The sequence below is a fragment of the Cnephaeus nilssonii genome (assembly GCF_951640355.1).
Source record: "Cnephaeus nilssonii genome assembly, chromosome: 20".
Lineage (NCBI taxonomy): Eukaryota > Metazoa > Chordata > Mammalia > Chiroptera > Vespertilionidae > Cnephaeus > Cnephaeus nilssonii.
Window position 1 is genome coordinate 9,703,800 of NC_137091.1, and position 16,431 is coordinate 9,720,230.

General features: G+C 38.4%; 1 protein-coding gene and 1 pseudogene across 6 annotated transcripts in view; one reads left to right on the top strand and one right to left on the bottom strand.

Annotated features, from left to right (window-relative positions):
* The window catches only part of HYDIN (HYDIN axonemal central pair apparatus protein), a 352,840-nt gene that overhangs the window by 307,180 nt on the left and 29,229 nt on the right, over positions 1–16,431 (bottom strand). For all 5 annotated transcript variants that reach the window (XR_013812852.1, XR_013812853.1, XM_079759605.1 and 2 more), the window contains exons 2-4: positions 9,189–9,346; positions 6,716–6,841; positions 388–507 (exon numbers count right to left, since the gene is read on the bottom strand). Coding sequence is in view for 3 of the 5 variants with exons in the window: in XM_079759605.1 (XP_079615731.1) it covers positions 388–507; positions 6,716–6,841; positions 9,189–9,323 (381 nt within the window). In the remaining 2 variants the exon portion in view is untranslated. The remainder of the gene's footprint in view (positions 1–387; positions 508–6,715; positions 6,842–9,188; positions 9,347–16,431) is intronic.
* LOC307092403 (large ribosomal subunit protein uL11-like) lies at positions 604–1,271 on the top strand (annotated as a pseudogene). The gene has a single exon. The product of its transcript is annotated as a large ribosomal subunit protein uL11-like (transcript).

The following is a 16,431-nucleotide window of genomic DNA, read 5'->3' on the forward strand; positions in this document are numbered from 1 at the left end:
CCTTCAATTAGGGATTGGAGGCTCTAAAGCGAAGTATGTAAGCATGAATAGTAATTATCCTGTCTTAAATGAAAGCCTAGCCCACTGGACACACATGAGAACTTCATGACATTCATCTAGCCAGTCCTTCACTCAACAAAACGTTAGTGCACATGTCGGGAGCTTTCAGTTTGTTGGGCACTACCCAGGGATTGAACGTACAAATAGCCACAAACCAACCAACAGGGTCTTGTCTTCATTAACCCTACAGTCAAAGGGCATGTTTTCATCTATTTTCCTAGGTCTATCAAATTAAAGAACTTATCTAAAAACCTACGTGATCCCAATTTAATTTGCTCCTTTGTATGTATCCATGAAAGATACAGCCATCGTATTGAACGTACTCACTTTGTCATTGTTCCTCAAAACCAGTGGAACTTCATAGACTTCACAGGGAGTGTAGTTCTGAAATACAATTTCTGATGGAAAAGGCTGGAACAAAGCCTGGTCCAGGTCAATTTCTGAAAACTTTAGTTGAAAAAGTAAATTAGTCATAGAGTCACACAATGCAAAAATGACTAACAACAAAAGAAACACTCAAAAAGGGGTAGTTACCATAAACAATAATTGGTATAATTGTTAAGGTTATTTCATCAACTTCTTTAATACAAAAAAGTAAGTTTTGGTCCTCATTTAAAAAAATAGAGGCCAGCTTCCTAATTTCAGCTCAGAGGAGGCGTAGGTACAGTTTTCCTTGGTGGTCCAAAATCCAGGTTCATCTGACACCAGTCACCTCCAACATGCTGCCAAAATTCAACCCCAACGAGGTCAAAGTCATATATTTAAGTTGCACCAGTGGGGAAGTCAGTGCCATGTCAGCCCTGGTTCCCAAGAGAGGCCCCCTGGGCCTGTCTCCAAAAATATTTGCTAATGAAATCGCCAAAGCAGCAGGTGATTGGAAGGGTCTGAGGATTACAATGAAAGTGACCATTCAGAACAGACAGGCCCAGAGGGAGGTAGTACCTTCTGCCTCTGCCCTGATCATCAAAGCCCTCAAAGAACCTCCAAGAGACAGAAAGAAGCAAAAGACATTAAGTACAGAGGAAATTGATGAGATTGTCAACATTGCCAGACAGATGCAGCACTGATCTTTAGCTAGAGAACTCTCTAGAACCATTGAAGAGATCCTGAGGACTGCCCAGACTGTGGGCTGCAATGTTGATGGCTGCCACCCACATGACATCATAGCTGACATCAACAGTGAGGCAGTGCAATGCTGCCTGGCTAGTTAAGAACTACAGAGGAAAATACTTCAATTAAAGATCATTTATAAATAAATAATAAAGACTAATTAGAACACTAATCCAAAACTTCCATTTCTGGTAATGATGAATAAGGTAATATGAACCAATTCCACTATGAGAATAACAAAATAATGTTATGTCAGCAAATACCTCTTTGGAGGCACTAAAAAGCTAAAAAGATGGTATAATCTAATATTGAAACTATGAATTACCTCAAACTAATAGCCTGTATACTATCCAACAAGTTCTGAGTACTGCCATATTTCATTAAAAATTCAGAATATTCCATGATGCCCTGCAATTTCATGGTTGTATCCTGAGGCACCTTGAAACACAGTTTGAAAATCAAAAATGTAAGCATCCACCTCAGTAATTTAGAAAATCAATAGCAAACATCTATAATAATAAAAGTGAAATATGCAAATTGACCAAACGGCTGAACAGTGGAACAATTGTCCGGACAACCTTCCGGACAAAGCTAGGGCTGCGAGGGCCAAGCCCCTTGCACGAATTTCATGCATCAGGCTTCTAGTTAAAAAATAAAAACTCAAACAAGTAAAAAATGATATAACAAAAACAATAGCAGAAATTAGTGAAATGGAAAGTAACTATACTATATAACAACAAAGCCAAAAGTTGTCTTTAAAAATACTAATAAAATTAATAAAATACCTAGTGAATCTGATTTTAAAAAAGTAAGACAAAAGGTACAAAGAGCTCTTTAAATAATGAAAATAAGGACATTACTACAGAACCTAAACCAAGGAAAATAATAAATGAATATTATGTCAATAAATGTGAAAAATTAGGTAAAATGTAAAAATTCCTAGAAAAATACAATTTATCAAAATTAGCACAAGACGAAATAGAAAGTTGAAATAGATCTATGCCTATTAGAGATAGTGAATTTGTAAAAAATACAGTAGGAAAAGGGAAAAATTATAGGTCAATGTTACTCATGAACCATAGATTCAGAAAAAGAAACCAAACATTAGCAAACTAAAACCCACAATATCTAAAAGGAATAATACATCATGACTACGTTGGGTTTATCTCAGAAATTCAACATTCAAAACTGATCAAAAAGAAACAAAATTGTCATTTTCCCCAGAAGAAAAAATTGTTTATTTAGAAAATTCAAAATAACCAACTAGATAAAACTATTGAAATTAATAAGTGATTTATCAAGGTCACTTAGTGTAAGATCAACATACAAAAAATAATTATACTTCTCTGTACTATCTATGAACTGTAGAGAGCACCTGGGAAGGCACACGGACATTTCTGTAATTATTGTCAGCTGAATCCAGTGGCATTGGCAAAGCCACATCCTGGAAACACGCTTTGCCAGAGGCAGGAGTGTTGTCAGCTTGACCTTCAGCCCAGGTGCCAGGGGCTGGGTTTTGTTATTTAAATCCAGCCAAGCACCAAGAATGAATACGACTTGGGCCCACCCAAGATTGCACATAATCTCCTTTGTCTTGACTTTTAGTAAAACTTCCTGTTTTTTGCTATATAAAATAAACATGCTGTATTGGCTCTGGTCCCTGTCCCTGTCAGAGAACAGTGGTCCCACCCGGCCCCAGCTTTTTCCTTCTATCTCTGTCTCTCTTTCTTTCATTTTCTCAATCCCCAGCAGCCCCTACTCAGGAACCAGATTGCTCTCTAGCCATGCTGGACACGGAAAAGAGAGAGAGATTTACAATGAACATTTAAGAAATTAAATTTATAAACAATACCATTTAAAGTAGCATCCCAAAACATAAAATGCATAGGAATAAGTCCAATAAAAGATGTACAAGACCTTTATCCAAAAAAAACTAAAATATCACTAAGAAGAATTTTTAAAAACCTACATAAAATACAAGAATATATATCATGTTTATGAATTGAAAGACTCAATACTTTAAGAATGTCAAATACTCCCCAAATTGATATAAAAATCCATGTAAATTTTTTTTGAAATTAAAAAGGTGATTATAAAATTTATCTGGAAAAGCAAAGGATACCTCAGTTGTAGGTTCCCCAGGCCTGGTAGAGGCCAGTGCAGGAGGTGACCAAAGAACTTGTATGCATATATGCATAGTCCATGGACACAAACAACAGGTGCTAAAGATCTGGGGCGGGGGTGGGGGTGAGCTGGAGAGGGTCAAAGGGGGGAAAAGAGGGACAGATAAAATACTTTCAACACTAAAGATTTTAAAAAATAAATAAATAAAATAAAAATAATTAGTTTTAAGAGAAATACACATACATAAAACTCAAAGTAAGGAACACAGAAGATAACCTGGTGTATGTAATTACAATGAAATGAAAATGACAGAAAGTTAAAAACGGATTAGAGGAGACATAGAAGATGTAGAAGGGCAGACAAAGAAGGTCAACATGTTCATAATTGATATTCCTAAAGAAAGGAACCCAAAATGGCATGAACAAGAAAACTTTCTGGAAATAAAATAAAGGTATAACCCAGTGGCCGGCAAACTCATTAGTCAACAGAGCCAAATATCAACAGTACAATGATTGAAATTTCTTTTGAGAGCCAAATTTTTTAAACTTAAACTTCTTCTAACATCACTTCTTCAAAATAGACTTGCCCAGGCCAAAAACCGACTTCTGCGCATGGGCCACGAAGTTTCAATCGCACTGTACGTGTGCGCCCGCACATGGTATTTTGTGGAAGAGCCACACTCAAGGGGCCAAAGAGCCGCATGTGGCTCGCGAGCCGTGGTTTGCCGACCATTGGTATAACTTAATAAAATTATTGGACATTAAATAAAAATAAATAATCTTTGGGCATACAACCTAAAAGATTAAAATATCTATCTTTTATCTTGGGGAAAATCAAGCTGGCTTCATACCTTTACATGCCATTATTTAAAGCCAAAAGGTTGTGAGGAAAATGCCTGCAAAGCTCTTATGGAAAAAATATGTGATCCAAGAATTTTATACCTAACAAAACTGCAGTTCAGTATAAAGGCCATAGGCAAATATTATCAAACATATAACATCAGGGAAATCGTTTCCATAAGCTCTTCTTGAAGAAATTAGTAGAGAATGACTGTCATCCAACTAAGAGAAAAAATGAAACTCCTGAAAATAAAGTAAAAATAACCAGCAGGGTTGAGAAAAGAAAGAGAAGATGAGATGTAGTACACTTATTTCCTCATTCTTCAGAGCAGGAGTCAAAATACATTAAAACACACACAAAAGCGGTATACACAGAAAAATACACACGGTCTGGTCTTAGTTATGCTATGGGAAAGGAACAAATATCCCTTAATTAGGATAAATTAGCTTTGGGAAAAGCCATGTTCCCTGCCCTCAAAGTTAGAGTGTGGTTATGGGGAAGAGAATAAATAATAATTAAAGCTAGCAGGGCTGAGAGGAAGAGCAAATTTTTATGTAGATCCTTGACAGGGGAGGCAATGGTATTTTAGCAAGAGCAAAGAGCCTCAGGGAAGCATTCATCATGTGGGAAATAAGTCTGAAAAACTCTCAGGGATAGCAAGGAACCCTCTGAGAGGAGGTTGATCTCCAGCAGTTCAACCGATGGAAGTTCATACCATAATTTCTACACAAAAAGTGAAGCATATAATTTAAGAAGTTAATTAAAAAGTAAGAAAAACTTCATTTTACTAGTATAATAATATGCTCCTAAAGCCTAGAATATATGGTTTATATTAGAATACTAGAGGCTTGGTGCACGAATTCGTGCACAGGTGGAGTTCCTCTGGGTGGCCTGCAGGGATCTGGCCAAAACCTGCAGTCCAATGCTGCCTGCAGCTCCTACCTGCCGCTCCTGCTCATCCCGGCCCCACTGTGCCTGCCACGATCGATCAGGAGAGGCTCATGCTGCTGCAGCAGCACTCGCCAGCCATGAGCTCTGCGTCTGGCGCTCTCCCAAGGGGAGTGGCCTGTGGGATCGGGCTGAAACCAGCTCTCTGACATCCCCCAAGGGGTCGCAGATTGCTAGAGGGCACAGGCCAGGCTGAGAGACCCCACCGGTGGACCGGGGAGGAGCCTTGGGAGGGCTTCAGGGTGTGTCTGGCCCATCTTGCTCAGTCCCGATTGGCCAGACCCCAGCAGCAAGCTAACCTACCAGTCAGAGGATCTGCCCCCTTGGTGGTCAGTTCACGTCATAGCGATTGGTTGACAAGTTGACTGTCTGCCCCCTGGTGGTCAGTGCACATCATAGTGAGTGGTGAAGCAGCCTTAGCATAACATTAGCATATTACGTTTTGATTGGTTGTTCAGTTGTTCTGCCATTCAGTCTATTTGCATATTACCCTTTTATTATATAGGATAGAAACATGTTAGAATAACTATTCTTTAGAGACTAAAAAAAAACATTTGTTATTGGAAACTAGAGGCCCAGTGCATGAAAATTTATGCACTCGGGGGGGTCGGGGGGCCCTCAGCTCAGCCTGCGCCCTCTCGCAGTCTGGGAGCCCTTGGGGGATGTCCACCTGCCAGCTTAGGCCTGCTCCCCAGGGGATTGGGCCTAACCTGGCAGTCAGACATCCCTCTGGCAGCCCAGGAGCCCTCGGGGGATGTCCACCTGCCAGTTTAGGCCTGGAAGCGGGCCTAAGCCGCAGTCGGAGATCCTTAGCACTGCCAAGGAGGCGAGAGAGGCTCCTGTTACCACAGCTGCGCTCGCAGCCTTCAGCCGGCTTATGGATGAGCGGAATTCCCCCTGTGGGAGCGCACTGACCACCAGGGGACAGCTCCTGCGTTGAGCGTCTGCCCCCTGGTGGTCAGTGTGCGTCATAGCAACCAGCCGTTCCCCAGTTAGGGTCAATTTGCATATTACCCTTTTGTTATATAGGATGAGCCAGAATATACAACAAATGCCTACTTTAATAATTCTACTTTCTTTTCTTCTAGTGATGACAAGAAGATAACTTAATTAGGCTTGGCTAATATAATTCTTGGAATTACTCCTAATCTGCAAATAACAGTGTCCAGAAGTAGCTAAAAAAGAAATGTGAGTAGTCAAAAGTTATTTGTACTAATTAATTGTAATTCTCTCCATATCAAATCACAGGTATCAAGATCAACAGAGGAAGAAAAAGAATGTATTAAGTAAACAAATAAAAGATTAGCCCAGAAAAATAACTATTACTTAGTGACTGTTCACATTATGTTCAAGAATGTTCACATTATGCCCTGGCCAGTGTTGTTCTATGGTTAGAGCGTCTCCTGTGCACTGGAGGGTCGGAGGTTCAATTCCCGGTCAAGGGCACATACCTGGGTTGCAGGTTTGATCCCCAGCTCTGGTCAGGGCATGTGGGGGAGGCAGCCAATCACTGTATCTATTTCACATCTCTCTTTCTCTCTCTGTCCCTCCCTCTCTCCCTCCCTGTTCACACTATGCCAGTGCCTACTTTCCATGCTAGGAAGACAAATGCTAGTAAAACAGAAAGCAGCACCTTTTGATGTGTAGCTTCCCCCATATCTAAAAGTTCGATGATCTGTGGTCGACACATCAACCGTGTATTTGCCAGTCTCTGCTCTGTGGTCAGGGACATTTCCTTCAGGAACTCCGAGGGTGTTAGCTAGAATTTAAAACAACAGGAGCCAAAGATTAATAAATGGCTACACTGAAGAAGTGTTTTCATAAGTTCTAGTAATGAATAATTTGTGTTTTCAGCTTTCAGGATAATTCTGGAATGCCACTAAGTTCCCTTATAAAATATTTAAAATAACTAAATAATACAAGAGAAGTAGCCATGTCCTTTTGAGCTCTTTGCAAGTAATTTGAAATGACAGGTAGTTACTGTTTCCTTATGAGCTTGAAGGAATCACATGAAGGAACTTGGGGGGGTAGAGGGAGTCAACATATTGCACAGGAACATGTCCAAAGAGCTTAACATTCATGCTCGGAAGAGGCATCTGAACATAAAACCCTAACTTCCTAAAATCACTTTCAGGCTTCAGAGATAAGTTTGAAACACATCTATTTCTCAACTGAAATTACATTAACTATCAGGTTAATTCAGGTTACAGAGTAACCATACAAAATGTACAGGGTTTGGAAAGTGTGATTACACTGTTTAGGAATAAGTTTGAACTTTTTAGAAATCACAAAAGTGCATTTAGACCTTGGTTTAAAACAGATCTAAGCCAATCATCAGACCTGGCAGTCAGTCATTTTCACATACCCAAATGAGAACACAAAATGCTTTTAACACTTTCTAAAGTTAGGAGGGGAAGAAAATGGAACCTATCGTTTATCATTTAAGTAACTGAACAAGGGCTTAGTTATCCAGGACCAATCACTATTACCTAGTTCTTGTTGTGCTGGGATGTTTACATGATTTCCAGAACCTACTTTATTTTATTGATTGATTGGTCGATTGATTGAATTATAGGAAAGGGTTTTTTAAATTAAATTTGTAATTTTAAGATTTGCATGCAGTTTAGTTGTAAGAAATAATGCCGAGAGGAACTGGGTATCATTTGCCCAGTTTCTCAAAAAAATAGTGTCTTGCAAAACTATAGTACAGTATCACAACCAAAACATTGACATTGATACAGTCAGGATGCAGAGCATTTCCATCATCCAGGGCCTACTTTAGCTGCAAGGAGATTATAGTCATTGGCAGCAGCATAATGCTTCAGTACGTGCCAAGACTTTGAAATACAATCACAGGAATATAATTTAGCTGATTTGTTTTGCCTTGGGTTAAAAATCAATGCTTCTCCAATTCCCTATGAAATTATTTTCTGTGATTTAATCCATTTAAAATGAAGGCATATTTCTAATATCGCTCCCAACTTAGTTTTTTAAGGTGTGTGTGTGTGTGTGTTTTTTTTTTTTATTGGAACACAGAATACTAAAATGTTAAGAGGTATCAGCTGTGCTGTGGTTTAAATAAAAATAACAATGTTGAGGCCTGGCCGGTTTGCTCAGTGGTTAGAATGTTGGCCTGTGGACCGAAGGGTTGTGGGTTCGATTTCCAATCAAGTGCATGTACCTTGGTTGCAGGTTCCCGGTAGTGGTACGGGTGGGAGGCAACCAATTAATGTGTCTATCTCACATCAACGTTTCTCTCTCTCTCTCTCTCCCCCTCCCTTTCAGTTTCTCTGGAAATCAATGGAAAAAATATCCTCCTCAGATGAGGATTAAATAATAATAATAATAATATAGTCTTATAAGCAAAAAGGTCAAGAGTTACCTTAAATATGAAACCATAACCACCACAAAAGAGAATAATATATTTTATTTTTCTAATGAAAATGTAACTTGAGACTTGTTTTTAAAATGCAGTGAATACTATATCTAACACTGTAAGTTGTTACTGAAATTTTCTATAGCATGTAGTTTATAATTCAATTCTCACCAAATCATTATAATTTCTATAGCATGTAGTTGATAATTCAATTCTCACCAAATCATTATAATTCATTAACAATATAAATATTTTTAATATTGAATATCAACTCTTATTTTAAAATAAAATATATAAATATTTTCATTTAAGGAAAGAAAAATTATATATTTTTCTTAAAATACAGTCATTATTTTAATATTCTATATTCTATAAATATACAACCAAAAATAACTCTTGCCAATTAACAGGTAATAGAGTGTTCAGGTTAAAACCTATAAATTTCTGATATTTGCTTGTTTTAGAACTATACAAATGACAGTTTCATACGGTTCAACTAAATATTTGGCAAACCGAATAATTTGCTTTCATTGTCTTATTTCAACTGCTTGACTTAAGCATTTCAAGCCGCTCTTTCAATGTATGCAATTTCACAAACTTCGGAGCCTCTAAGAGGTGTCTATGCTCTGCAACAATTCTCTCTCATATTCTCATAATGCCAATTAGCATCTGTCATACTCCTGAGACGACCACATTAAGAATTTTACACTGAGATTCTCTGATACATTACCATTTGGTTTACATCTTCTTCTTTAACCACCCTTGGACTCAGGGGTGGCAAAACCTTGCTTTGGAATCCTTTGAGCATTCTGACTAACCCCATCTGAACAGCCCCCATGGACTCCTCAAGTCTTCTACTTGTCATTTTTAGTTATTTCCTTTGCTCACCTAAGAGTGAAAAACAGTTTGAGAACAAATACAGTTAATTCCTGAATACAGGTCACTATTTTTTTTTATTTTTAAACTTTTTTAAATACAGGAAGGTTTAAAAAATCTTCAAAATTACATCAAATTCTTGGAACAAATACCTTAACCAAAGGAGTCCATTCCATGTAACCAGTCTAAATTTAGCCTTATCTCAAAGCTTACAATCTCTTTTAGAAAAACCAAGTGATTCTAGACAAAACAGAAGACATGAAAATACAAACAGTTCTTACATTTTGGCACTTTTATTTTTCCTAGGTAAGTAAACACTATTAAATAAATATACTGCATCATTTGCTATTTTATCTGCTATTTTGTCAATTTGACAATTGTCTCTCATGATCTCTTTCAACAGGAAAAAAAAAACATAAGGGTTTAGGTCTTCACAGCTGGGCAGAGGCTCAAAAAAGGCAGCATGAGATTAGATGGGAAATAGGAAGTTTCCAGAAAAGTTGTAATGCTTAGTCATAAATAAGGCATTAGACAACCACCCAACGTCTACAAATCGAAGAAATATGACATCTCTACTTCGCATACCCTTCTTTATACTTCTGGCAGGACACTTGCAACTTTGGGAGCCATTTATGACTATGTATGGATTTCTGTTTTCAGTAATAGCAGGCTAAGTTATTCATCCCTTTACCAAAACATAAACAAACAAAAATCCTAACTAAAAATGCTTGATACAACATCAAATAAAACTTTAAAATCATTAAAAAGTTCCCAAGACAATAAGGCATTACCAGACCAAAATGGAAGGAAAAGAGGTGCATAAAGGAAAACAGATTTGAATGAAAATGTAATATGGTACATTGAAGTAAAGCAGTAAAACACCCAAGAAAATAAATATAAAATTTTTAAAAAGATTATAAAGAACAAATAATTGAAATAGAAGACAGTCAAAGAAGGTCTAACATGCTATAACTAGAGCCCATGAGGAAGAAAAATAAACTACTGAAATGGAACTAATATTTAAAACTATAATCCAGGATCATAAGGGACCATTAGGTACCCAAGAAAACTGACCCAGAATGATAAACTCTGAGCCATATTTTAGCAAAACTATTAGACTTTAAAGAATGTTTAAAACTTCTTATAGACTCCATGCAAAAGAAAAAGTAAAATAACTTACAAGGGCAAGAGAATGAGATGTCATTGAACTTTGAGAAAGCAACCTGCAATGTGGGAAAACAGAGGCGCAACATTTTCCCAAAACTTTAACATATGTGAGCCAAGAATTTTATATGCATCAAAGCTCTTCAATTATTAAGACTACAGAAAAGGAATTTTGAACATGCAAAAACTCGTGTGAAGATGTTCCCTTCTTGAAGAATCTACTCGAAAGTAGGCTTCATCCAACCAAAAGGTGATTGGAGAACTTCAGCAAAAGGACTGACAATGAACATTTCCTGTGTTTGATTACAGAGCTAAGATGAAAATGAAGTTGAGGATACAAGGAGAAGATTAGAATTTAAATATTATATTTTCTGACAAAAGAGAAAAAATGCAATTTTAAAAAGAAAGGGGAAAATACAAAAAAATTCAAAAGTAGAGTTTTACATATAACAATTATATAAAAAATAAATTTATAAGCATAAAAGGGGATTTATGGAATTATGATAGAAAGCCACTAAGATGGCAGACAATGACACTTGTTTCCAAGCACTCATGTATTCGTGTCATCCCCTCCTCTTTAGTGTGCCGGGGCTTAGGTGTCCTAACAAATACCATATAACCCAAGTGACGGATGTCACTGCTGAGATTAGTTATAAAGGGACTTGGTTCCACCTTGGGCACTGTCTGGGTCTCTCAGATCATCAGCTGCCACACTGTGAGGACACTCAGGAAGCCTACAGAGGGCCCACGTGGTGAGGAACCAAGGCTTGCCAGCAATGACATGAGTAAGCTTGGAAGTGGATCTTCTGAGGTTTGCCAGAAGAACGTGTGGATAAACTTGAAGCCAGATTTGCAAGCCCCCGTAGATATTTGAGATGATTCTGTCCTGGACAACAGCTGAGAGACACTGAGGAGGAAGCACCAGCTAAGCCACACCTAGATTCCTGGCCCATAAAACTGGGAGAAGACCAGCAGTCATTGTGTTAAGCTATTAAATAACGTTTGGTTAATTTGCTATACAACAAGATAACTAGGGTAGGCCTTATAAAGGGTTTATATAGAAATAAAACTTTGAACCTAAAGACAAACTTTCCTAAATGCCAAAAGGAGTTTTAGAAAAAAGCAAAGAAGACATACTAAACAAAGACACATAATAAATCAATGTAATACACAAAATTATTACAATATAAACTAATGTGGGAGGTGATAGCACCAACAGGATGGAATAGATGGTTAACTTCGGTCTTCCTCACAGAAAGACTAACTAGAAACTAACCATAGACCGGACACCTTTGTGAAAATACCAGAACAGGGGGGTGAGGTTGAAGGACCTCTTTGGGTCACAGCGACATGGAAAAACCACAAAAACTTCATGTTAAACAAAATAAGCCAGTCTCAAAAGACCACATATTGATGAGTCCATTCAACTAAAGTGTTCAGAATAGAGAGAAAGTTAATAAGTAGTTTCTTAGCACTGGGAAGATGAAGGGGTAGGGGGGTGATACTAAAAGGTATGGGATTTCTTTTTGAGGTGATTAAAATGTTCTAAAATTGACTGTGGTGATGATCACACATATTTGTGAATATACTAAAAACTGTTGAGTTGTATGTAATATTTAAATGGGTGAATTGTATGGTATGTGAATTATATCTCAATCAGGTTGTTAAAAATAAATGTTTAAATATTCAATCAATTCTTCAAAATTAAAACAAATTGAAACAAATGAACCTTGCTATGTATCAAGTTGAAGTCATAACCACAAAGAAAACAATTATTCCGACGGACCTTAACCCTTTGCACTCGCTTGCTTTTTTCTCGATTCCTTTATTCTACTCGGGATTTAATTTTTTAAATACCCCAGATTTTACAAAGCGCGGCAGTAGAGTAAAAACTGGAGTTTCTTTTCATACAAACTTATTTATTTGGATTTTTTTATATTTCAAATTATTGATACATTCAATAACCGTCACACTCGACATCCGAGTGCAAAAGGTTAAAACAAAGTATTTTGACTGTATACCATCAAATAGTCTTATTGTTGGCCATAACATTACTAATAATATTTTAAAAATAAGTCGTTACATCAATATTGTTAGGAACCAAGTATTTCAGCATTTTAAAAAGTATAAAACCAAATAAATTCTTAAGTTAAGAAAACCTATCATCTTAAATTTAATTGAAAATGGGTGTGAGCTCATGATTATTTTCTTGGAAATAACCTGTCTACTCAAACAGCCCATAATCAATGAAGGCCCAGTAAGCAATGCCAGCGCAGGGATATGCTGTGGTCTCTACACACCATCTCCCTCTAAAAGGAAGTGCAGCTACTTGGAGAAATGGGAAATTTGAGGTCTGGGCACAAATGTATAAGATGAACTTGGAACATTCTATGGTACTATAAAACAACGATGTTACCAAAGGCAACTGGGGTTGAGTCTAAAGGACTCAGAGCAACTTGAAGGAGTTCCCATTCACCAAAGATAAAATAAATTAGAGCATTTATTTTTTTTTAAAAAAAAAAAATCTTCAATGGATCAGTCTCTAAAATTCTTAGTTCAAATGATACAAAGAAAATCATTAGTCACCTTTTGGAAGTTGCTAAACAAATTATTCAGGAAATAATAAAAGGGAAGAATCAACCATTCATCCTGCATCTGTGTGTGTGTGTGTGTGTGTGTGTGTGTGTGTGTGTGTGTGTGTATGTGTGTGTACAAATTACATTGCAAGTTAACCAAATCATTGATGAGTGAAAATTATTCTTCATAGAAGAATTCCAAGTAATAAATGCAGAAGAAATGACAGGAAAATAATCACCATTTTGAGCCCTAATGAAACAAAGGATCGTAAACGCTAAAGCCATCAGAAAAGATGTTGCTGAAGAACTTTATAATGGCTCAATCAGGCTAACAACACCTGAGCCCTCTAAATCAACCTTAACACTAAAGGTGAAACCAGACATATTAAGTGCCAACTAACATGGTACACTACATAGCACTACCTATGTAGAACTATCAACAAAAATCTAAACCTAAATCTAATTAAGCATCTAGACCCACCAGCTGGGTTTCAGGAGGTACAGGAATGGAGGAAAATACATATTCTGTAAGAACATAACTAAGGCAAATCCAGCAAGTTGGTAATATTATGGGAAAACGACCTAATAAACTAATAAACAGTATGAGAGAGAGAAAGAAAGAGAGAGAGAGAGACTGGTTATGAATTAAGAGTCTTATAACAAGGGTGGACCCTATTTGGATCATGATTCAAATGAATGAAGAATAGATTATGTAAAATAATTATTGTTTTTTCTTATGGAATAAAGATATTGTAAGCATATTTTTTAAAGAAAGTTCTTAAATGTTAGGGATAGTTCACATTTACAGATAAAGAGAAATTATGTCTGAGATTTATTTTTAAAAATGTGTGTGGGGATGATAAGTGAGTGTGGGTGTGCAGGTACGTGTGTGTGGTAGGGGAAGAATAGAAGAAACAAGAGTGGGAGAATGTTGGTAACTGTTGAAGCTGGATTACACAATTCTCTCCACTTCTGTGCATGCTTTTAAATTTTCATAATTAAAAATATTAATACACTAAATCAATTTTTTTAACTGGCAAAGAATGTCCAATACTGATAAAATAGAGTAGATATACTTTTCCCTATTCCTTCTGCGAAATATAGCTAAAAATCCCTGAATATTATATATACAATAAACATTATATATTAATGTACATACATTACATACACAATAAACAAAAGAAGACAAAGGTGGAAAGAAGAATGCAGACCAGTTAGGAACCTCAGAATCCAAGGAACCCTTAGTTTTCATTTACCGCATGTACCCCACACTGGGTGCTGGAGAAGCCAAGGATCTGGAAAAGCTGATAGGAACAGACAAAAAGGAGCCCCAAGGAAAGCGTGCTCTCTCTAGCCAGAGAACCAGGAAAGCAGCAGCCCAGCAAGACACAAACCATTTAGACCAGCGGTCGGCAAACTCATTAGTCAACAGAGCCAAATATCAACAGTACAACGATTGAAATTTCTTTTGAGAGCCAAATTTTTTAAACTTAAACTTCTTCTAACGCCACTTCTTCAACATAGACTCGCCCAGGCCGTGGCATTTTGTGGAAGAGCCACGCTCAAGGGGCCAAAGAGCCGCATGTGGCTCGCGAGCCGCGGTTTGCCGACCACCGATTTAAACTAAAGCACTCTACTCTGGCCACACACCAGAGGGAAAACTGCAGCCCCCCAACAACGACAAAGGAGGGACCTGGACGGCCACCCTCACCAGGTTAACAACGTGCTCCGACCCTCTGCCAACATGGTGCCGGAGACTTCAACTTGTGCCAAGTGAAGGGCAGAGACTTCCACCCCTGCTAGGCAGTAATGGGACCCCTCCCCCTTCCTTCCAGGGTACCAGTGGAGGCCCTGGGAGGAGCCTGAATGTCCCACTCCACCCAGCGGTAATGAGGTGTCCACCTCCCACTGGGCTGGTGTCAGAGGAGGCCTAGGAGAAGTCAGGATAAGACGTTCACCACCGCCCAGCAGTAACAGGGCCACCGCCCACCCTGCAGAGCCAGTGGAGGCCACGGAAGGAGCAGTTAATGAAGCACTCCTGTCCCTGCCAGGCAGGGTCGTATCAGCAAAAGCAGAGTAGGGAACCTCAACTCCCACCCCTCACCCAGAACTAACAGTGAGTCGTCCCTCCGTCCTTGTGTGCCAACAGAGGCTGAGTGGAAAAACAAGGCCCCCGTCTCTATTTGGCAGAATGAGACAATGCCTTGCCCAGTGGCCTCTCTCTTATCCACATCCCCAAGCTCTCATATTTTTTCATAGTCTCCGAAGTAGGCTGCTACCTCTAGTCTTTCTCATCCTTACAACAACAAAAAACCTTTAATATATATAAATTTCACCCTAGCTGGTTTGTCTCAGTGGATAGAGCATCGGCCTTAAGACTGAAGGGTTGCGGGTTCTATTCCAGTCAAGGGCAACATAGCTCAGCTGCAAGCTCCATCCCCAGCGCCATCTGAGTGCATTCCGGAGGCAACCAATAGAGGTGTCTCTCTCACGTCGATGTTTCTCTCTCTGTCTCTCCCCCTCCCTTCTACTCGCTCTAAAAATCAATGGGAAAATATCTCCAGGTGAGGATTAACAATAACAAATAATATATAAAAATGTCATCTTTGATCCTCCCTGCTCCACTCATGGGATAAAATTCACACTTCCCCTGCCTGGTGCCCGTCTACTTTGCAGCCTCCACGCTGCTCCACTGCGGCTCACACCTGCCCCTCTACCACTCACTTCCCTGCCTTCATCTCTTCTGTCTGCTCACATTCTCACACGCCCCCACTGAGGATTCTGCCATCTGGGTCACTGTCCTATATTCCTTCCCAACTCTGCCTCATTCTGGGTGAATGCAGCATTCACAGAGCCCATTCTAAATGCTTTCACCTCCATTATACTTCAATCTGGATGCCCGTCCAGACCTTGTCATCACCAGGTACTGCTCTGTGTCTAAGTAAATCATTAGTGTAAACATCCCACTCTCTGGAATGCTGGTCATCAGGAGTTGGAGGGAGGGAAAACAGGGGTATTAGTCAATGGGCACAAAGTTTCAGGTATACAGTTGGGTAGGTCCTAGAGATCTGCTATGCAGCATAGTGTCTAAAGTTAACAGTAACATAGTGTACACTTAAATATTTACTAAAGAGCAGACCTTATTTTAAGTGTTCTTATCACCTACATATGCAAAATAATAAATAAGAGGGTGGGAGGAAACTTTTGTAGGTAATAGATAGGTTTATGGCAAAGATTGTGATTAAGGCTTCATGGGTGTATATTTATCTCCAAACTCATCAAGTAGTATACACTAATTATGTACAGCTTGTTGTATGTTAAATATTTTAAGGAAATAAAAAACAAAAGCTTCTCAAT